The following is a 24,522-nucleotide window of genomic DNA, read 5'->3' as shown; positions in this document are numbered from 1 at the left end:
TCTGCCAGGTTTAGGAGGCATGATCTGCCCTTAACAAAGCCAAACTGGGTAGGGTCCAAGGTTTGGAGGTTTCCAATGTCTCTGTTAATGAGTTCCATGATGATGCGCCCCATAGCTTTGCAGACCAGGCTAGTTAGGCTTATAGGGCAATAGTTCCCAGGGTCTGTTGTGGCTCCACCTTTGTGGAGCGGGATAACTGTTGCTGTGAGACATTCTATGGGTACGTAGCCTGTAGAGAGGCTGAGTTTGAACAGTGTGTTTAGGTGAGGGGTTAATTCATTTTGGAGCTCTTGTAAGACACAGCCTGGGACACTATCCGGTTCCATTGAAGCTGCGTTTTTTGCTTTGGATAGGGCTGTTTTAACCTGTGTGTCGGTGATTGACGGGGCCCTACATTCTTCTGGTATGGTTATCGGCCCTTTAGGGGGTGAGAGGGGGGTTTGCCAGAATGTTGGCAATATCAGTCGGTTCAGTGTATTTTGTGCCATTCTGCACTACCTCAGAGCAGATCTGAGAGTTTCCACTTAGGTTCTTGACATAGCTAAAGAATGCTTTGTGGTCATCTTTGGAGTCATTGGCAATTTTTCTTCAGTAAATTATTACTGTCCAAGGAAATTTGAGGAGGAGTAGACACATGTTTAGTTTTCTGTTTCCTTTTGACAGGAAGATGGGGCCAACCATGTTATTAATGGCAGCAGAAGCTTCCCCAGGGATGGGCAAAACATTCTGACCATATAGGGGAGCCTTTTTAGCATTTTTGTATGGGCATTTTCACCCCTCAAGCAGACTTCCCTCTCCCAGGACCATCACGAGTGGCTCACTCTTGTCCACTGAAGGGACCCTCAACTGCTGCAGAGGACATGACTAATCCCTGGTCCACAGTGGGTGTAGGTGCCATTGTCACAACAGAGGAATCCAGGGTAAAAAAGGTGGGGGTCTGAGGTACAAGTAATGACCACAGCAGAGTCACACATCTGTGGCTGAGGCAAATTGTTAGCTTGCTGTGGTGGCTAAAGCTGTTTGCTTAGCTTTTTCTTTTTTTGGCTGGAAGAAGGACCAACTTTGGAAATGGCAGTTTGTTCCATGGTCAGGCCAAAAATGGTGCCTCTTTCCAGGGGAAAACAAGCAACAAAAGCCAGTAAAAAAATAAAAATAACAGCCAAGTGTTATCAAACAATGTTTTAAAATGGAAATTTTTTTCCCCAATTGGAACTTGTCAACCAGCAAAGGAACAGCATAAGCCGACCATCGCTCCTAGAATGCCTCAAAGGAGTGTAATTATTGGCAGCACGAAAGCTCTGAAGGACTTGACACCCAAACCTGTCTTTTTATTCAGCTCAGTTCAAAATGACTAACGGTTTGGGAATGAGGAAAACTTTGGAAGCTGGCCGGCTGTTGTATCCTTGCAGGATACAACCCATATAGGTTAGGTTACTGCAGCAGTGTTCGATATGAAGAAAGTACAGTTGTGTACACTTACCATAAATGTAGATGTTCAAGTGTATTCACTGTTGCAGTCATTACATTTGGGTAATCCTGCTGGCAGGTTGCCCTCAGTCGGCCTGAATTCCAAAGTCCTGGGTCCTGCATCGGCTGTCGTCACCCCTTCCCTGACGTCAGGTCGTCAGGGGTATAAAAGAAGCAGCTGACACCATTTTCTTTAGTTTTTCTTGCCCCAGATGTCAGGTGCCCCCTAAAAGGGTAGCCAAAATTTATATCTATATATAAAATTACATGCAGCAATATAAACTTTACCTTCATCCACAAGCAAATACACCACACAGGTTGTATAAATCAGAGAAGGAAAGATAGGTTTCATCAGAAGAAAAGGGGGGATGATGGGTGGGTAACCTGGACTGCAACAGTGAATACACTCGAACATCTACATTTATGGTAAGTGTACACAACTGTACTATGTTCTTCGTGTTTCACTGTTGCAGTCATTACATTTGGGTAGGTTCCCAAAGCTATGGTTGGGCGGCTGGAGCTAAACAGCATTAGGAGTGGCTATGAGACCCTACAGAACTGCAGTGGCAAAGCCTGCCCTGGATGTAGAGAAAAGTGGCAGATGATAGTGCTTTGTAAAGGTGTGCACTGAACTCCAAGTAGCTGCCTCTAAAATGTCCTTGTGGTTGGTACTCCCCTGAGAAAGGCTGCTGAAGTGGCTGCAGCTCTGGTGGAATGTGGCCTAATGCCCTTAGGCACTGGCTTGCCATGGTATAAGTAGCAGAAACAAATACAGTGGCCTATCCACTTTGAAATGGTCTGCTTTGAGATAGCCTTTCCTTGTGATCCTGCAGCATATGCCACTAGTAATTGCTCTGTCTTTCTGAAAACTTTGGTTCTGTCCAAGTAGAATCTAAGCTGTCTGTGTATGTCAAAAGAATGCAGAATTCTTTCCCCCTTGTTCTGTAGATTTGATAAAAAGTTGGCAGATGAATGATTTGGTTAAGAGCCACACTGGACACCACTTTAGGCATAAATGTTGGGTTTGTCCTCAGGGAGACCCTGTCCGGATAAAAAATTATGAAATGTTCCACAGCCAAGAGTGCCTGTAGCTCTGAAACTCGTCTTGCAGAAGTTATTGCTAGGAACAGAGCTGTTTTCCAAGATAAAAACTTTATATCCGCAGTATCAGCTGGCTCAAAAGGAGGCAGGGTGAGTTTTTCCAAGACGTAGTTGAGGTCCCATGCAGGCACTGGTGATCTCCTTGGAGGCCTTAAATTTTTGGCTCCTCTGAGGTACTGTTTTAATAAGAGATGAGAAAAGATTGGTGGCTCTGCATTGTAATGGGCCAAAATGGCACAACATGAATTTTAATAGATGAGAAAAATAGGCCTTTGTCCAGCATCTTAGTTAAGTATTGTAAAACCTGAGGAATATTTGGCACAGCTGTATCTGTTCCTTGTGCATGGTTCCAAGCACAGAAGCTTTTCCATTTTCCAGCATAAGATTTTCTAGTACTAGGCCTGCTGGCTTCCAAAATGACATCCATCACAGCTTTGCTGAGAGGTGTGTTTTGTATGACTGCATTATTCGCCATGCTACCAGGTTTAAAGTTCTGAGCTGGCTGTGCAGGATCTGATTGTTTTGCTGGGATAGTCGATGCGGTACTTGAGGTAAGGTCCAAGCTGGGCATTGAGACAAGCTCCTTAATATTGGGTACCAGTGCTGGCAGGTACAGTCTGGTGCAATCAGTATCATCTTTGGCTTCTCCTGTCTGACCTTTAGGAGTACCTTGGGAAGGAGAGGCAGAGGGGGAAAGGCATATACTGATACGTTTTTTCAGCTGAAGGATAGGGCGTCCACTTTCCATGCTTGTCTGTGACAAATCCTTGTGCAGAATCTCTTTAGTTGGTAGTTGTGTGGGGAGGCAAATAGATCTATGTCCGGGCATCCCCATTTCCTTGTTATCATGCTGAAGACTTGTGGATTCAGCTGCCACTCGTGGGGATCCATGAGGTTTCTGCTTAGTTCATCTGCCAGAGTATTTTCCTTCCTGGCAGGAATTGTGCCTGCAGATGTACTTGGTAAGTCAATGCTGTGTCCCACAAAGTCATGGCCAGTCTGTAAAGTGGGTAAGAATGTGTGCCCCCCTGCTTGTTTATATACCACATGACCGTGGTGCTGTCTTTATCAGTAGCTGCCCTGGATGAAGTAGGTCCTTGAAGGCTGTCAGGGTATTTTGAACAGCTAGCATCTTTTTTTTTTTGATCGATATGTAGATGCATTTGGTTTGAGGTCCATGTTCCCTGAATGCATCTTCCTGCCATGTGGTACCCCCAGGCATAATCTGATGCATCCGTTGTTAGTGTCTGCCTGGCTGGGGGTAATGTGAATGGCTGTCCCTTGTTTTGGTGAAAAGCCTTTGCCCACCATCGAAACTCCTGTTGCAGGCAGGGAATGAGAGTAATTATGGTTTCCAGGCTGTGGCAATGTTGAGTCCAAACACTTTTTAGGTACCATTGAAGTTTCCTCATATACAGTCTTGCATATGGAATTAATAGGATGCAGGATGCCAGGAAGCCCAAAGCCTGCAGAATTTTTCTTGCAGATAACTGGGCCTTTGTTGCTAACATTTTGAAATAGGTAGTCAGTTGCCTTTGTTTGTCTGGCGTGAGATAAGCCATCTGGGAAGTTGTATTTAAGCTTGCACCCAGGAATATTATCTCTTGAGAGGGTACTAGTTTTGATTTCTTTTCGTTGACTGTGTACCCTAGGCATGTCAGAAGTCTTTTCACAAACGGATGCTGTAGAAGGATGTCCTTGTTCTCTGCTTGAATTAGATAGTCGTCCAAGTAAGGGTATATTTGTATTCCTCTTTGTCTGTAAAATGCAATTACTGGTGCCAGGCACTTTGTAAAGACCCTGGGCGCAGTAGATAAGCCAAAGGGCAGCGCAGAGAATTGGTAATGCATTGAGCCAGCCTTGAATCTGAGGTATCTTCTGCATATTTGTCTAATTGGGACATGCAGGTATGCCTCTTTTAGGTCTAAAGTTACAAGCCAAACGTTCTTGCCCAGCATGGGCAGAAGCTGCTGCAAAGTCAACATTTTGAATTTTGGTATATCCAGGTATGTGTTCAGAATCGATAGGTCCAGTATTGGCCTCCAGGCCTTGTCCTTTCTGGGCACCAAGAACAGTCTTGAGTAAAATCCTTGCCCCCGCTCTTGCACTTGTTGAATGGCCCTCATGTCCATGAGGGATGAGACTTGTTTTTGTGCCTCTGCCCATTGATTTTTTTGGCAGATCTGGCCAGTCGTTTACCTTCGGCAGGGTATGGAAATGGGACTTGTAGCCTTGTGACACGATATTTAGAACCCACTTGTCCTGGGTTATAATGTGCCAATTTTGAGAAAAAAGTGCTAATTTTCCCCCCAAGGGTGCTGCCAGGAAATAAGTGCTTGGTGCAGGCAGGGGGAAGTCATTGGGACTGTTTCCTGTAAGGCTGTGATTTGTCTTCTCCACTTTTGCAGGTAAAAGCACCCCATTGCTTTGACCTGTATGAACCTTGCGCCTGGGATCAGCCTCTAGGGCGTCTGGGTCTGCCCCTTTGAGGTCTGCCTAACACAGAAAAGGACCAATTATTTGTTGGCCAGTGTCTACTAAACCTAGGTGGCTGTACTTGTAATAAATCTTTGACTGTTTGCATAGATTTAACCCTGTCCCCCATTTTCTTTAACATCTCCTCTGCCTTAACACCAAACAAAGTATCATGCCGTAAAGGTGCATCTAATAATTTAACTTTAACATGATCAGGCAGATTTTGTTCCTTTAACCAAGCATGCCTTCTAATTACAGAACCTGTAACTGCGGCCCTGCAGGAGGACTCTAAAGAATCAAAACCACATTGCAAAGTATGCTTTCCAACTTGTTCAGCTGCATGCAATATATCCTGCATTTCCTTGTTTTCTGCACATTCAGAGTTTAACAACATTTTCTGCTTAAGCAATGCCATGACATGTTGCTGATATTTGAGCATATGTAACTGACAGTTTAAGGCCCTTATAGCCAAGGAAGCAGATGTGGAAACCTTTTTCCCCATCTGTCCAGTGCCCTAGAATCCCTGTCAGAAAGGGTAGGGTTTTTTGCAGCGGAAGCCTCAACTCCCTTGGGACCCTGAGAAATAGTTTCTGGGTCTGCCGCAGGGTTTTTAAAAAGGAATTTATGCGAGTCAGGAACCCTGTAGTATCTGTCAGGCTTAACAGGAGCTGAAGGTAAGGAGTCAGGGGTAAGGCTAGACTCCAAAAACACATCATCTACAATGTCTAACACAGGAGGGATGGCAAGTGGTTTGTGCTGAGGTAGTAACAGGAAATCCCTGAGCCTCTTTTCAGATTCTGAAAAAATCTTGGCTCTCCCAGTGGAAATGCTCCCTCATGGTATGTAAGGTTTCCCTAAAGGAATAGTCCTCAGGAGGAGAAGCTGAAGGTATGGATTCTTCAGCATCAGAATCCTCATGGGGGGAAAAGAATATTCCTGATCAGAAGAGGACTCAGAAGAAATGGAAACCTGATCTGAAGATTCATAGTCAGTCTCTTGCCTAGGCCTCTTATCAGGAGGGGGATGGGAACCCCTGATCAAGGTAATCAAGTCTTCGACCATTTTGAGCATCTGTTTTTTGGGCATGGAGGCCTGTCCATGTGGCTCTTGAGTTTGCATCTTTGCCTTTGAAGGTGCTTTAGTCTTTGCCTTTGAAGTCGGTTTAATGTATAGATGTTTGGGTCTGAATACACCCTCAGAAGCCGGTGTCTGCTCAGCGGCTCCGGACCCATCTGAAGGATTAGCATCCGAGGCTCCAATACCTTGAGTTTCCAGTGGCATGGCCGACTCCACATGGGAGTCGGTAGCAGCCTGCAGCGGTCATCAGGAGCTGCAAAAGCACCTAACTGAGAACCGGCAACTGGCTTAGGAGAAGCTTCGTCGTCAATTTTGGGCCTCGGCTGTCTTTCTTTTTCTTTGCATTTTTTGTGAACTCCGGTAGCCGTACGGCTTTCCGACGACATTTCTGGATAATTAAACCTGCGTCCAAAGTAGTTCAAACAAAATCATACCGATGCTTAATAGTGCGTTGGTTAAATCTAGCACAAAACCGACAACCCAGAAAGTTATGATCGGGGCCTAGGCAAGGAATACAGTAAGAATGAAAGTCCTTATGAGGTACTTGCTTCCCACAAGAAATACAATTATTAACTTTTTCTGACATCTGTTCTGGAGCAAGAAAAAACAGTTTCCCCAACGGGGTACTTAGCTTTATAGAAGACTTTGGATCTGAAATGCGAACTCGAAAATCTCAGGAGTCGGCCGACCGGCACTTGCGAACTGCTTCTGCTTCGGGCACCGCGTGGCAAGAATTTCGAAAGACTAAAGAAAATGGCGCCGGCTGCTTCTTTTATACCCCTGACGACCTGACGTCAGGGAAGGGGTGACGACAGCTGACGCAGGACCAAGGATTTTGGAATTCAGGCCGACTGAGGGCAACCTGCCAGCAGGATTACCCAAATGTAATGACTGCAACAGTGAATCACGAACAACATCATGTATAGTGTAAGAAATCACTGCTACTATTTTTTTTTTAACTCTTGCTGAACCCTGATGCAGAGAAAGCATCCAATAAAGTCAGTTGGGATTTTATGAGTAGGACAATGGTAGCATTTGCATTTCCTAAAAGAATAATAGGGTTAACTAAGGAGGATGTATGCAGAGTCAAAGGCAAGATTTAAGGTGTGAGGGTTCCTCTCAGAAAAGCTGTGTTTGAACAGAGAAACTAGGTAGGAATGTCCTCTTTCTCCTTATTTGCTTTATATTTACAACTGTTAGCAAAGAAAACAAGGGATTCGCAAATTGAATAATATAGCTGATATGATAAATAAAAATAACTTTACTTAAAGATGATATTTTGTACTTGACAAATCCAGAAAAGGACATTCTGGAGTTGTGGAGCATTTTGAGACAGTTTCATGTCTTTTCAGAATAAAAAATAAATGAGGATATAACAAAGGCTACAGGTGTAAACTATATACTCACTGATGAATTAGTTCAGCAATACCCATACTTATGGAGACGTGATAAGATGAAGTATTTTGATGAATGGTTTAAAAAAATATTATTCTTCTACAGATAAGGATATGTGGGAAGAAAAAAGAAAGAAGATCATAGAAAACTGAGAAACTGGAAGCTGTTGATTATGGCTATGGATAGTACTACACAAACAGTGAAAATATGTTTTAGTATCTTTAGTTTTATATACTGGTTAGGTATATTTTTTATCAATCAGAGGAGATGTGGATGACGAGTTAAGTGAGATAAAATTGATAACTTCCCCTAGAGCAAGCTGGTTTAGCATTACCTGATTTGAAGGGGTAAGCTATGTAGTTAAGGCTCACAGAACTCTAGCAGAAAGTTATTAAGAAAAGTGAAAAAGGATGATGACGAAACAGGGAGGAGCTGGACAGCCGAGAATTTGGAAGCTTGTTCTTAAGGAGAACAACCACAACCATCCAGAATATTATTTTTCTAAAGTAGCAGAAATTATTTAAAGAATTAAGCCATGGAGGAAATGGAAAAAAAGATATTTGACCACTACAGGTATTTACGAGTACAGGTTATAATAAATAAGCAGGAGGGATTTGGACTTTGCAGGAACAAACTAGCAAAGCAACCAAGACATCGGGAGCAAATAATTTGGGAGTGAAAAGTAAGACAGTGTGATGAGGCTAAACAGGAGTTTGGACTTTGGTTAGAGACCGTCTTTACTACTGGGGCTTGATAACAGAAAATAAGCAAAGAAAAAGACTAGGAAAGAGTTAAGTGAAAGACCAGCTCTGGTAGAGCTTTTAGTTGAGTCTACAGAACAAGTTGCCATTAAAAAGGGATAAGTAGTAGAATATGTAAAATAATACATGATAACTATAAGATTAAATTAGGTTAGACAACAGTGGGAAAAGAAACTAAAAAGGCAATTTACAAAGGAGCAACGGGAAGAAATCTGTAGGGCTCCCAAGTATGCAACAAAGTCCAGAAAATTTTGCGTTTTTCTATGGGTATTTTCATGCCTCAAGCAGACTTAAGACTTCAGAGGATTTTTTCATGAGGTAGACGGCAAATGCTGAAGATGCATTGGGGAAGAAAAACGTAATTGGGAGCACTAACTTTTTTTGGGGGATATTTTAAGCATTTGCTATAGAAAACGTTGACAGAAATGTGGGGGGAACAAATTATAGTATTTAAGGAAAGGGTTCTTGAGCTAGGGTATTTGAGCTCCATTACCTAAACACAGTAAGACCTTACTAAATTAAATGCTATTTGAATGCCAAAAAACAGTTACTAGAAAATGGAAATCAGAAACTATATCAAATTTACTGGATGTTTTTGAAAATTGTAAAGGGAATAAAAGAATTGGAGGTGGGATGTTTAGAAAAGAGAAAGAGGTCATTTTATAGAAATAAATGGAATTTGTGGTAAACATACATGTGAAATTGATGTTCAGGAGGATGGGTGACATTTAAGGAAAGGCAGGAATAGAGCAATTTCTGTAATGTTGGAGTGAATTAAATTGCTAAAAAAGAAAACATATGTATACTGCATGACAATAATAATGGAAACTGTTGATGTTCTTTGTGTTTCACTGTTGCAGTCATCACACTTGGGTTATCTGCCTGCAGGTAGCCCTCAGTCGGCCCGAATACCAGAGACTTGGTAGGCATTTCTGCATTGGTTGCTGTTGCTCCAGGACTGACATCAGGTCGTCAGGGGAATAAAAACAGGCAGCCGACACCATTACATCAGTCTTTCTTGCCGAGGAAGCAGAAGCAGTTCGCACAAGTGCCGGTCGGCCGCTACCTGAGTTTTCGTTTCCGAATTGAATCATCCTGAAGTCTCCTAAAGTTAAATACCCCGTTGGGGATCTTTTTTCTTGCTCTAACCGATGTCAGAAAAAGTTGAAAACTGTCTTGCCTGTGGAAAGCAAATACCACACAGAGATTTCCATTCTTACTGCGTCACCTGTTTAGGCCTAGACCATGACGTACCTCGCTGTAGGTTTTGTGCTTTGTTCAACGCCCGAAGTATTCGTCGTTGGGCCCTTTTTGTCGCCAAATACTTTTGCTCTCGATCTCCGTATTCCAAAATGGCTTCGGTACGCCATCCAACTACCGATTTTCCAAAAAAAGTAAGGCTAGAGACAGATGGTACAGGTCGAAAAAAGCCGACGTTTCCATTAAGCTAGTCGTCAGTTCGCTGGTACTCAGTGAGGAGCTTTCGCAGCCCCTGATGCCTGCTTCGATGGATTTGCAGGCCGCTACCAAGAACCATTTGGAGTCTGGTATGCCGCGAGACTCTTCTTTGACTACGGAACCTGCAGATGTCTCTACCTTGTATGGGTCCGGAGCCACTGTGCAGGCACTGGCATCCGAGGAAGTTCTTCACACTGCCGATATTCGACACAAACTGACGACTTCTTTCGCGTCTTCAGTTCTGTCTAAAACTACCGATTTTCTAAGGCCAACAGTATGAGCTACGCCTAAATTACCGACGACCTAAACTCAAGCACCTGCTTCTTTGTCACAACATCAAATGCTTAAAATGGCAGAAGACCTGATTATGCTGATTAGGGGAAGCCATCCTTCCCCTGCTAAGAGAAAAAGATATCTGTCCCCAGCAGCTCTCACAGACCAAGAGTCCGACGACCATGAGGTTTCTGAATATGAAGATATACCTTTATCTTGCTTATGAGGATTCAGATGCAGAGGAATCCATTCCCTCTGCTTCCCCCCCAGAGGATTTTTCTTTTGGTGAAACCCTACATACTTTAAGAGAGCATTTCCAATGGGAATGCCAAGACTATCCTCAGTCCAAAAAGAGACTCGGAGAATTTTTAGATGTGCCACAAGATAGACCTTTAGCAATACCTCCAGTTCTGGATGTTGTGGATGATGTCTTTATGGAATCCAGTCTAACTCCTGATACTTTACCCCCTGCTCCAAGGAAACCAGACAGGTACTACAGAGTGCAAATATAACTTAAAAAAACAAAAAAATAAAATAATAAAATACCACCAAGACCACTGATCCAAGAAGTAAGCGAATTTAAAGAAACACTTAGCACCTCGGCTTACACAGCCTTCCAAGAGTACAAACACTAGAAAATACTGTTTGATTATATACAGCATATTGCACAAAACAATTAATCAATTAAGCATACAATTCAAATCACATACCTCCAATTACATTCTTTGTTGAGTCCCTGGGGCGCAAAAGTACCATACTTGAAAATCAGCAGAGTTTCTTTTTTTAAGAGTTTGTTTTTTAAAGACACACATTCACCTACGCCAACTTGCAATTTTTCCAAGACACAACCCCTAAGAGAATCAGGGTTAGAGTTGTGTGCTGTCAAAAAATGACTCCCAAGGGGACTCTCTAATTTTTTATTTTTTTATGTCCCTAGTATGTTCCTGCAACCGGACCCTAAAACTCCTGTTAAGTTTTCCCTATGTAAAACTTCTTACATCCACATCTCAACACATACACTAACCCCTCCGTATTATAACTATATTCATGCCTAGCTGTAAACTTGATGCCATTGATATAGGGAAAAGAGCTTACTACATACTGACAGATGGAACAACCATCACATGGAACAGTGCCTTTATTTATGCTTAAGCTTTGACTGACATTAACATCTGGTAAACAAAACTGGTTATGTACCAGAATGTCAGACACATTTCTAGCTCTTTTATACGCAATTCTCACAAAATCAGGCAGTATAGAGCTGTCCCTTATGGGCAGAGGCCACAAGCAACGTGTTTTTTTAACTATTTCCTCAGTTATAACATTATAAGTTGTCACTAAGAAAACTTTCTTCTGCTCTCCATTGTTCACAGCTGCACTGGTAGACTGATTTCCACCAATACAAACATTACATTTTCCACTAGTACGGACATAATGAGAATCTCCCTGAGAGTTAACAGAATACCTCATGTCTATAATTTTTTGTTTAGCTTCCCTGACCAGCTGAACATCATAACCTCTTCTAATAAACATTTTTTCTGCTTCAGCTATCTCTAAATCAAAGCTCATATCAAGGCTACATAGCCTATGAATTCGTAAGAATTCATTATAGGGCAGTACCTTGACCAAATGTTTGAGGTGGCAACTATTCCCATATAAAAATACATTTCTGTGTTCAAATTTCCTATGGAGACTAGTAGCAAATCCATCTAGGCTTATATCCAAAAAATTCACTTGTGGGCCAAGCTGCATACCATCAAAGCTTAAACCCATAATATTAACTTGTAAGTCATTAACAAACCCAAGGGGCCTCTGTCTGGCTTCCTTGACATAAAAAAATAAGATCAATAAATATAAAATAACCTTAGATTTGAAAAAATCATGTCTGTAAATAAAATCATCTTCAAGTTTAGCCATGACTAAATTGGCATACATGGGGCAAAGTCGCCCATGGCAGTGCCCTGCAACTGCTGGAAAATGTCTCCATTGAACATAAAAAAATTGTTTTTTAAACAAAATATAACTAAATCTATCAGAAAATGAGACATAGGAGAGTCCCCCCAAAAATGGAACAAGGCCTGTGTCCCTATTTGATGCTTAATATTAGTATATAGACTTTTGACATCCAAACAGAGTAAAACATGTGGATATTCCAAACTTTACCCTTTATTTTGTTCAAAAAGTCCTGGCTGTCCCTGATAAAGGAGGCTGTACTCATAACATATTTCTTAAGATGTTCATGTAACAACACACTTATATTCTTCAAAAATACCTCTGTGCATATACTATAGGTCGACCACTAAGGTTAGTTAAACCTTTGTGCATTTTAGGCAAGCAGTTTTCCACTCCAAACTTCTTTTCCACATCCTTAGGGGTGAAATACCCCAACCTTAGGTCTTTATCTAACAAAAGTTGGTACTGCTTAATAGCTTCAAAGTAATCAGAAACATCACATTTTCTATAAATTACTGCATTATTCAAATGTTTATAACATATCTCTAAGTACTGTGTGAAGTGCATGATTACTATTTGGTTGCCCTTGTCAGATGGTTTAACCACCCATCTTCTATCATTACCAAATTCAAATAAGGCTAGCCATTGCTGCTTAGTTAAATTAAAACATATGTTAGACTTATTCTCTATACAGGACTAGTACATTTTTGCAACCTAAAAATTAAGAGTACCAAAAAATCCTTGCAAGGTATTACTTAGAAAAGGTGGAATAAAAGAGCTTTTAACAGAGACAGTATCAGCATTCGTTGGCAATAGGCACTAAAATCATCCTCAAACAAATCTTCCCGAGATTCAAGCATGAATAAAAAGAATCCTTATCACTAATTTCATAACAGTCATTAAACACAACCCCTTCCTCTTGTTTAAAGTAGTACATTAAATGCAGTTTTCTACTAAAAGAAAAGATTTCACTTTTAAGTACATGTAATCTCGGTAAGGCAGTTGGTATAAATTTGAGACCAAGACATAATACAGACATAACCACATCAGAAATTTCATGTTTGGATAAATTTAACACATGTAATTATCAAAAACTACATTAGTACCAACATTTTTTCTTGTTGTACTGTCCCTTCTAGTTATAGTTCTTTTGCTGGTCCCATTCACTGTGGCCCCATTTTCTGTTGTTAAAGTCTGTTCTAACAGAACTGGAACTCCAAAAACAGTTCTGCATGTCTTTCGGATTTTGCGCTTCAGGCAAAGCTGGAAACTGTTCCACACTCCCCTGAGCTGCAGCACTCAAATCCCCATCTTCAGAAGCAGCAAAAGAAACTGAGGAAGAAGCAGAAACATTTTTGCCCCAGCTGACATCATTACTGCCATTATTACTTCTGTTCTAGATGAAAAAGATCTATTTTTTTCTTTTCCAAAAAAACGCTTTGTCAAGAATGTAATCTTTAATGTCTCTGTTAACTTTATGGCTTTTATGCTCTACTAGTAATTCTTCAAAGTCCACAAGTCTGCCATTAATTTCTTCCAGCATACTAGTCAGTTTTAACAGATGTTAAAAGTTTATCTAGTTCAACACTCACCATTCTGATTTCTTCTTTAAGTTTTCGCTTCTTTAACTCATCCATCTCAATTAGGATGTGTATCCATTCAGTGGAGCACTGGTGAGCTGCCTGTACCCATCTTCTTCGAAAGGCCATATCCTCAGCATTCCCCTTCTCAAAGGGGGTTGTAGGTGCTTTGTATGCTCGCAGACCTCTCAGGGTAATATTCAGTTGTACATACAGCTGAAGGCAAAGAATATTAATATGTATACTAGCCTCCTTCTGCAACAGATTATCCAGCTTCTCCCTCAGATTTACAAACTCTGCCAATAAAGCAGTCACAGTAGAGGAGCCCAAAGTTTGAAAAGGGTTCACAAAACGATGTTCTCGTTCCCCCATAAAGTGCTCCCAAACAGTAGCCATGGCTGGACCCTGATCAGCCGCTTCAAGAGTAGCCGAATTACCAGTCCCAGGCATATTAAAAGTACAAACTGCTTCTAAATTTCTAGAGCCTCTCTCATTTAGTTGTAAAACAAACTGCTGAATAGTCCTTTGACTGCCATCAATAGTATCATCCCTAAAGGGACGTGGCACATTATTTGCAGGATCAGTTGCCATACAAATAGCAAATACAACTTAAAAAAACAAAAAAATAAAATACCACCAAGACCACCGCTCCAAGAAGTAAGCAAATTTAATAAAACACTTAGCGCCTCAGCTTACACAGCCTTCCAAGAGTAAAAACACTACAAAATACTTTCTGCTTATATACAGCATATTGTATAAAACAATTAATCAAGCATACAATTCAAATCACATACTTCCAATTACATTCTTTGTTGAGCCCCTGAGGCTCCAAAGTACCATACTTTAAAATCAGCAGTTTCTTTTTTAAGTGTTTTTTTTTTTAAAGACACACATTCACCTATGCCAAATTGCAATTTTTCCAAGACACAACTCCTAAGAGAATCAGGGTTAGAGTTGTGTGTTGTCAAAAAATGACTCCCAAGGGGACTCTCTAAATTTTTTTTTTTTTTTATGTCCCTAATATGTTCCTGCAACCGGACCCTAAAACTCCTGTAAGACTCTCTTATGTAAAACTTCTTACATCCACATCTCAACACATAAACTAACCCCTCTGTATTACAACAGTATTCATGCCTAGCTGTAAACTTGATGCCATTAATATAGGGAAGAGAGCTTACTACATATTGACAGATGGAACAACCATCACATGGAACAATGCCTTTATTTATGCTTAAGCTCTGACTGACATTAACATTTGGTAAACAGTTCACCAGTACTCAGTGAGGCGCTTTTGCAGCCCCTGATGCCCACTTCAATGGATTCGCAGGCCGCTACTGAGAACCGTTCAGAGTCCGTTATGCCGCGAGACTCTTCTTTGACTACGGAACCTGCAGATATCTCTACTCTGGATGGCTCTGGAGTCCCTGTGCAGGCACCGGCATCTGAGGAAGTTCTTCGCACTGCCGATATTCGACACAAACCGACGACTTCTTTCGCGTCTTCAGTTCTGTCTAAAACTACTAAGTTTCTAAGGCCAACAGTACGAGCTACGCCTTAAAAACTGACGATCCAAACTCAAGCACCTGCTTCTTTGCCACAACATCAGATGCTTGAAATGGCAGAAAACCTGATTATGCTGATTGGTTTACTATCAAAATTGCGAACGGCACTACGTCAACTGTCATATAGTCGAACACGGAAGTTCGAAATCGGTAATGTCGAAGACAAAATAATCAATCTAGGAATGGTTTTAACATGGGTCGAGGTAGGTGTTCAGTATTATTCCGAACTACAAACATCTCCACTACCTCGACCCATGTTAAAAGCTTTCCTAGATTGATTATTTTGTCTTCGACATTACTGATTTCGAACTTCCGTGTTCGACTATATGACAGTCGACGTAGTGCCGTTCGCAATTTTGATAGTAAACCATACTGATTAGAGGAAGCCAGCCTTCCCCTGCTAAGGGAGAAAGAGATCTGTCCCCAGCAGCTCTAACAGACCAACAGTCCGACAACTCTGAGGTTTCTGAATAAGAAGACGTACCTTTATCTGCTTATGAGGATTCAGATGCAGAGGAATCCATTCCCTCTGCTTCCCCCCCAGAGGATTTTTCTTTTGGTGAAACCCTACATACTTTAAGAGAGCATTTCCACTGGGAATGCCAAGACTATCCTCAGTCCAAAAAGAGACTCAGAGAATTTTTAGATGTGCCACAACATAGACCTTTAGCAATACCTCCAGTTCTGGATGTTGTGGATGATGTCTTTATGGAATCCAGTCTAACTCCCGATACTTTACCCCCTGCTCCAAGGAAACCAGACAGGTACTACAGAGTCCCTGACTCTCACAAATTTCTTTTCAAAAATCCTACTGCTGACCCAGAGGTCATTTCCCACGGGTCTAAAGGTATAAAATCAACTACTAAGAATCCCACCCCTTCGGACAGGGATTCCCGAGCTTTAGACAAATGGGGTAAAAATGGATACACCTCTGCAACTATCACCATTAGGGCATTGATTTGCCAGTTTCACATGCTGAAATACCAGCAACAAATTATGGAACTTAAGCAAAAATTATCTACCTTTACAGACTGTGCAGAAAATAAAGTATTATAAGAGCGTATGCATTCTGCGAGCCAAGTCAGCAAGCATACTTTGCAATGTGGGTTTGATGCCCTAGAAGCATCTTGCAGTGCAGCAGTCACTGGTTCTGTACTGAGAAGGCATGCTTGGCTTAAGGAGCAGACCTTGCCAGACCATGTCAAATCAAAATTACTAGATGCTCCTTTGAACAAGGGCAATCTGTTTGGCAACAAAGCAGAAGTAGTTCTAAAAAAGATGGAAGAAAAATCTAAATCTATGCAGACAGTCAAAGATATTTTGCAAGTGCAGCCTCCCAGATTCAGTAGGCATTGCGCCTCGAAACATTGGTCCTTTCCAGCCCCCTCAAGGCCATCTCAGACTAGACCCAGGGGAATCAGACCCCCCCAGATTACAGTCTCAGGGTATGCAGAGATCTAAGCAATGGAGTGCCTCAGCTTCAAAACCAGGGAGTGCTAAGCCACCCCCTTACGGAAAGAATTCACAATGACTTCTCAACTCCACTCCTCACCTCTGCCCAACTGCTCGTGCCCCCAGGAGGAAAACTTGTCCATCATGCAAAAATCTGGACCTCCATCACCAAAGATCGATGGGTCCTCAACATTGTATCCCAGGGTTACAAATTTTACTTCCACTCACCGCTGACCCCAAAAGGGTTCCCAGACCTTCCTCCAAACCAGTGGGCAAAGGCACAAAACCAAGTTCAATCCCTGCTCTCCATAAGGGCAATTCAACCTGTTCTTGTAGAACAGATAAGTCACGGGTTCTATTTCAGACTTTTCCTGGTACCCAGAAAAGTGGGCATTTGGGGCCCAATACTAGATCTTTCCATTCTAAACACCTTGCTGGTGGTACCAAAATTCAAAATGCTCACCCTTCAGCAGCTTCTTCCTATGCTGTCCAAAGATGCCTGGTTAGCCACTGTAGACCTAAAAGAAGACTATCTGCACATCCCTATGAGGTACTCATGCAGGAAATACCTATGTTTCAGGGAAGGATCTATGCATTATCAGTTCTCTGCACTTCCCTTTGGCTTATCTACTGCTCCCACAAAATGCTTGGCTCCAGCCATTGTCTATTGCAGACAGAGAAAAATTCAAATTTACCCGCACTTGGATGAATGCCTGATTCAGGCAGACAGTCAGGAAAAGCTGTTGCAGCACCTGACATTTGTAAAGAACCTTCTAACCTTCCTGGGTACACTATAAATGAAAAGAAATCAAAACTAGTCCGCAGTCAAAAGATTGTATTCATGGGAGCAAGCTCGGACACAGCATCCCAGATGGCATTCCTTACTCCAGAAAAACAAGCCCATCTGAGAGGCTACTTCACTCAAATGGCCACCAGAACCCAGCTATCTACAAGGAAAATCCTGCAGGCCCTAGGGTTCATGGCCTCTTGCATTCTACTAATTCCATACGCCAGACTGCATATGAGGAAACTTCAATGGTACTTAAAAATTCTTTGGTGCCAACATTCTCAGAACCTGGAAACCATCATATCTATCATATCTTGTCTTAAGGACAGAGTTTCTTTGGTGGGCAGCAGCATGCAACCACAGCAAAGGATTTCCCTTTACTCAACCCCACACCGCCCAGACCCTAACCACAGGCACATCAGACTATACCTGGGGGGGGGGGGGGGGACATCTGGACGATAAAGTGCATTCAGGGCCATGGAGCCCAAATCAAATTCATCTGCACATCAACCAAAAAGAAATGCCAGCTGTACAGCACGCTCTGACAGTCTTCAGATCCCTATTCTCACCAAGACCCCTGCTAATAAAAACAGACAACACCACAGTTATGTGGTACATCAACAAGCAGGGGGGAGCTCACTTTTACCCACTCTGCAGGCTAGCCATGGCCCTGTGAAACACGGCCTTGGACATGCATATTCATCTGGAAGCTCAATTCCTACCAGGCAAACAAAACTCACTGGCAGATGACTTAAGCAGAAACCTCCTAGACGCACACGAGTGGCAATTAGAACTCAGCACCTTCAGCCTTCTAATCCAGAAATAGGGGACCCCAGAGGTGGACCTCTTTGCCTCCTCCTGCAATCACCAGCTCAGCAAATTCTGCACCAGGACACCTAACAGCAGGGCCTGGAAAGTGGATGCCCTATCCTTCCAGTGGGAAAAACCCTCAATCTATGCATTCCCCCCTCTGCCTCTTCTCTCAAGAATATTACTCAAGATAAGACAGGACAGAATAAGGGCAATCCTGATTGCCCTGGACTGGTCATGCCAGCACTGGTACCCACTACTGCGCAGCCTGCCACCGGTGCTACCCTGACACCTACCCCAGATCCCAATCCTCCTCACTCAACAGGGGGGACAGATCTTGCATCCGCAACTGCAAACCCTGAATCTTGCAGCCTGGCTTATTCCTTGAATTCTCCCCCAGTGACCAGCCTAAGCAAGCAGGTGCTGGATATCATTCTTGAAGCCAGAAGACCCAGTACAAGGAAATCCTATGCTGATAAGTGGAAAAGGTATTGTTCCTGGATTCAATCTAGAGGAGAGGACACAGCACTGCCCGCCTTACCCCTAATCCTGGATTACCTACCAAATCTACTCCACAGAGGCCTATCCTTCTCTTCCATTAATATCCATGCCTCTGCTATCTCGGCTCATTACAGCACTGAGCCACCTTTCTTCTCTCACCCTCTCATCAAACAGTTCCTGAGAGGACAAACAACTTAAGGCTACCAAAGAGAGCTCCCACCCCTGCTTGGGACCTTAACTTTGTACTGGAAAAGCTCACGCTACCCCTCTTTGAGCCGTCAGCAGAGTTAAAATTCCTCTCTTGGAAAACAGCCTTGCTTTTGGCCATCACTTCAGCTAGAAGAGTGTCTGAGCTACAAGCACTTATGTCTGTAGAACCCTTTATTATTTTCCATGCTGACAGAGTTTCCCTCAGGACTAACCCTTCCTTTATGCCTAAAGTGGTGACCAGTGTGGCTCTCAACCAATCTATCCATTTGCCAACCTTCTTCCCTAATCCTCAAAATAAAGGGGAAATGATCCTGCACTCCTTGGACGTGCACAGACAGTTCAGATTCTACCTTGACAGGACTAAGCCCTTCAGGAAATCTGACCAATTACTAGTCAGATTTGCACCAGGGGCAGAGGGCAGGGTCATTTCAAAACAAACAATTTCCAAATGGATAGCACCCTGTATCCATTTCTGCTACAAACACCATGGGAAACCAACCTCTCAGGGGGTCAGAACACATTCCACTAGGGCAACTTCTACTCTACAGCATTCCTCAGGGGAGTCCCTACCAGGGACATCCTGGAAGCTGCTACCTGGAGTTCTGTACACACCTTCACCAAGCATTACCACCTGCCTATCATTTCCAAATTCAGGGCAGGTTTTGCAACAGCACTCCTGCAGGGCATACTAGCCAGCCCCAACTCTTCTTGACTGTCTCCAACCTTTCTTCAGCTTTGGGAATCGACCTAAGTGTAATGACTGCAACAGTGAAAGATGAAGAACATAGTGCAGTTGTGTACAATTACCATAAATGTAGATGTTCAAGTGTATTCACTGTTGCAGTCCTGGTTTCCCACCCTCCAGCCCCCTTGTCTCTCTCTCTCCTCTCTATGTCTATTACTCATCCCTTACAGGGCTATTGGTATTTACTTTTTACTGGCTGTGTTTTTTCCACCATAACTTAACTCCCTATTTGGGGGGCTCCTGACATTTGGGGCAAGAAAAACTGATGTAATGGCGTTGGCTGCCTGTTTTTATACCCCTGACGACCTGACGTCAGTCCTGGAGCGACAGCAACTGACGCAGAAATGCTAAGTTTTTATACCCCTGACGACCTGACGTCAGTCCTGGAGCGACAGCAACTGACGCAGAAATGCTAAGTCTCTGGTATTCGGGCCGACTGAGGGCTACCTGCAGACAGATAACCCAAGTGTGATGACTGCAGCAGTGAATACACTCCAACATCAACATTTATGGTAAGCGTACACAACTGTACTTTTGGTTTTCTAGTAATACATGTGAACTCATGCTACTGGTTAAAATGTGATGATTTAATAACGATGTTTAATGTCCAGGCCCTGATAATACAGCATGAGATGAGCTGATGGATCTTTTTTTCGTCCACAGGGTCCTGAGGTCTGGACTAGGAAAGACAGTCCCCCTAGACATAAGTACACTAAATCTATGACTGATGACTCAAGGGACTCACTGATCCTCAAGATCACACTGGTTGCCTAAGTGTTCCAGCAGGTTATCTGGAGATGGAAGGGTACAAGAAACTTTAGATGCAACCCACAAAGTAGGAATCGAGGGTGTACCTTACCCACCCCTAAAACACTGACTGAGGCTGTGGTCCTACTCAAGCTTGAGTTCTCGCTGTTTGAAGGCTAGCACACTACATGAAGGGTTGTGGAGAGATGGATGAACACAAAATTTATCTTAAGAAGTTTCAAGCCTGGATATGGTTTCACAGTACCTGCCCTTGTGGTGATGATTTGATATATGCCTGGGTATGTGAAAAGGTCATGTATAAACCAGCAGGAAAGAAGGGCTCTCAACTGCTGGCATCTTCAGGAAATGGGCATGCAGCTTTTCTTAGTTTCAGCATCAAGAAGCCAGACCGAACTTTTGAGCAATTATGGCAATTATCAACATTATACAGTCAAAAGCAATGGAAGTCTTAGCTGGTAATACGACATCCACACAATCATTTATAATGATGCATAAGCATGCGAACACAAGATTTTAACAATGAAAACAAGGATTGATTTTTCAAACTGTGTGAGCAGCAAACAAAACTAGCAGACTTTGGAGATGAATATGCATATATGGTGGCTACAGTGAAATATTGCACCATATATGCTTGCTTACACTGTGCATTACATCCTGGTAGTCAGTGAACAGGCGTGTAAGCATCACTAAACACAGGATTTTGGTGAAAAAATATGCCAAACTCTAACTGGTGGACAAGTATTACATATGCAAGGGCCTGCCGAATAGGGTTCTTGAAGATGAATCTTTCAAAATAGTATCAGATACATGGAAAAGGGGGGCACACTACTAGAATACTGCAACACATTAGCACCCTAGTTAAACCATCAGTCAGTCTTTGGGTGCTTTAAGTATGTGTACATATGCAAAATGCTACAACAATGGTGAAACGATTTATGACAATAATCAAAAACCTTCAAAGAAAATTAATCAAGCAATGAAGAGTGAAAGAAAGATTTACAGAAACATAAGTCCTCAGTGCTGCATTCTGTCCAAGGTTGTAGATTATGAAAAATATGGACTTGTATAGATAATACCATACAAGAATGGAAATTGGAAATGGACTGTACTTCACAGTTTAGGATAATGGCAGGAAACGGAGGGAAATGTAAGTATCTCAATATGTACTTTGGAGTCTAAAGCTCACAAAATACAGGCGTTTAGGCATCACTAGAATTACTTAAAACATATCTGAGCACCACAAATTACATCTTTCCTAAAATTTTAGGATCTTGAGACGATATACTGAGAACAATGCTGCGGTGCTGCAGCGGTTAGCGTTGTTGCCTCACAGCAAGAGGTTCTCCCGTTCGACTCTCGGCTGGGGCACCTTCTGTGTGGAGTCTGCATATGTCCTCCCCGTGGTCGAGTGACGTTAAAGACATACAGGTAGGTGCGTGCAAGAATGGGTGTGCCTTCTTTGAAGGTTGGGCATCGGGCTGGTAACTCGGCACCGTAAAAATTCACTGCCAATCATTAGCGGACCGTGGCTCCGCTGTGGCGACCCCTAACCGGGAAAAGCCAAAAGACATTACTTGACTTTATACTGAGAACAGGATATTGCAGTGGAAGATATGTTACTTACCCCCTTGCTGACTTTTTCTGATAGGACAGGACCTGTGTCACAGCAGCCTTGTTGCCATGGCAGTTTCAAATAAAGCCAAGAAAATGAACTCCACTGGAGTGAAGGTATGTTGAAATGAGGCACTGAATTTGATTCATGACACAGGTTGTAAATATGAGGCTTGCAAACATCCCAGCAAAGTAAAAGAACACCACTTGAACAGTTAGTGTGTGAACAAGCCTAGCAGTGTTATACAGCGTACAAGGCAAAAAAGCTGAAAGCAGGAACTCGAGTGTTTCAGTCTCCAGTAATTCCCTGTAATTAATGTGGTCTTACTGAGAAAATAAAATAACTGGTCACATTTTTAAAATGGTACATATTTATAAAGCTGTAGACACACAATAAAGTTCCATAATAAATTATGACAAAATGCAAACTGACACTGAACATTCAAATTACTAAATAACTCACCTTTGTTTAATCCAGCTGTCCTCCTCGCTTTTGGAGTTGCAAAGAAACCCTTTTAAAACAGAAACAATTATAATTATATTTAAATGTGAGTAGTTAACGAACTAAGCAACATCTGCAAATTCACATCTACTTATAAAACAAAATTCAACATCTACTTACTGATTTTCTTTTTAGGTTAACCCAACCACTCTTTTTTCTTCCTGGACCAGTCTTTTGCATCCTACAGATATACCTGTCATTATTGGATCTACAAAAATTAAGAACAACATTTTAATAACAATAATACTGAAAAAAGCAAAATTCAATTACAGTTACTTTTTATGCAGGAATGAAATGTTGATCCTTTTATTGTAATATTTATTTTCCAATCTACTCCTTTCTGTTATTAATTACAGTAAGCTAAAAATGTAAGTGATAATGGAAAGTATCTGCTTAAAGAGAAGAGCACACAGAAAAGTCCAAAATATATGCAATAAAAAGGTAACTAGAATCAGGTCAGATACCAATAAAGTAAAAATGTAGTCTGTATATTGTGTTCGCTAGCAGCCTGCTGCCGTCTGTAGTCCCCTGTTTTCCTTTCTCATTCCCTGGCAGTTTTTGGGCTTTACCTTATAGTTATTTTAAAGTTTGGCCACAAAATGGCAATATCGATTCTTCTCTGATTCTCACATTTAATTTACGAAAGCCCACTATTATTTTTTCACCCATGTATTTCCTGCTTAGCTTTGCTAGCATTACATACAATTCAAACCAAATAGCTAAGAGTTTACTCAGTTTATCCTGTGTAGCCTATGATGGTTTAAACAAACTTCTAACCTAAAATAACATATTTTTAGCTGAGACTCCTATTGGTGTACCCTGTTTAGCTTAGGACAGTCAAACATTAACTCTAAGCAAAGTTATTACTTTTCTAGCCAAGAGTCCACTTGGAGTGACAACGTTTATACTCTTGAATTCTGCCACAGCCTCTTCACTCTGAGCTTTCCCTCTAGCCCCTGGTTTATTTCCTCCACACTGATTGTTTTCTTACCTTGAAAGAATTCAGTGCTGCCACGTAAAAGGCACCTTCATAACCATTCCACCCATTTACAGTATTCAGATAGGCCCAACTTAAATTTCTATCTTATGAGACCTGCTCAGTTATTCCATCCAGCTGTCCACATCTAAACTACATACTAAAGCAGATATGAGGTTACTAATTTATAAAAGAATCTGTGTTCCATTTAGCATGTCACTCTAATGATACAGTCATGAATTGAAACATGTGGCTGTTATTCCCTCCCTGCCCCATTTTTTTGTTCAGTGGTGCTCACCGACTTCCCTTTAACTAGCAGATAACCATTAACTTTCCAAACAAAGCTTCCCTTATGCTTAGTCTCCAACCATCACAAGTTACGCAGTTCACAACAATCAAGATTCTGAAAACTAGTCTTGCTCCTTGCTCTCCCAAGATTAGCTATCAAAGTTAGGACAGTGACATCTTCAGTTGCAGGAATTAACAGGGTGTAGAATTCAGGCTTTAGTAATGCATGGCACATCAAACTTTCCCAGGATGCTAACATCTTCCTCTCCAGTCCAAAATGCTCTCCTTCCTTCTGCCTCAACAGTTCAGCACAAAGCAAAACAGGACACACAGGCAAAGAAACAAAGGCAGGGGTGGAAGGTTGCTTCCTACTGCCAGATCTCTACAAATCCATTATTATTGTGAGCAGCATAAATTTCATATTTGTTGTCACAGCCAGCCAGTTGCAGGAATCATCAGGAAAGAGTCCCTAATGAAATATTTCTGAGTGGTTGCCCTAATGAGTCATGTCTTTGATAACTGCCCTAAAGGAAGACCTCAACCTATGTTCTACCTCCAAACTTGCAAATCATTCTGTCACACAAATCTCCTGACCAGACAAACAATGAAGCTGAAGCAACTATGTTATCAGTGTGGCAGCACTAAGATATGGATGGACCCTCCTAGTAAAGGGGGGGGGGGGCATATTTTCATGAGAAAAGGAAGAAGCATGTGGAACCAAATCTGCCTGGGTCAGGAAGAGGGAATAAGAACTGCCTTTCCCCTTAAAT

The 24,522-nt window shown here is 42.1% G+C and overlaps 1 protein-coding gene across 3 annotated transcripts in view; it reads right to left on the bottom strand.

Annotated features, from left to right (window-relative positions):
• Positions 1-24,522, bottom strand: part of MIS18BP1 (MIS18 binding protein 1) — a 2,747,318-nt gene that overhangs the window by 193,312 nt on the left and 2,529,484 nt on the right. For all 3 annotated transcript variants that reach the window (XM_044074260.1, XM_044074258.1, XM_044074259.1), the window contains 2 exons: positions 22,609-22,696; positions 22,450-22,498 (listed from right to left, as the gene is read on the bottom strand). In XM_044074260.1, the coding sequence (XP_043930195.1) occupies positions 22,450-22,498; positions 22,609-22,696 (137 nt within the window). The remainder of the gene's footprint in view (positions 1-22,449; positions 22,499-22,608; positions 22,697-24,522) is intronic.

The sequence above is a fragment of the Protopterus annectens genome, chromosome 6.part0 (genome assembly GCF_019279795.1).
Source record: "Protopterus annectens isolate FY-2018-M chromosome 6.part0, PAN1.0, whole genome shotgun sequence".
NCBI lineage: Eukaryota > Metazoa > Chordata > Ceratodontiformes > Protopteridae > Protopterus > Protopterus annectens.
Note: the sequence above shows the minus strand (reverse complement) of the source record. Positions and strands in the feature narration are given on the sequence as shown.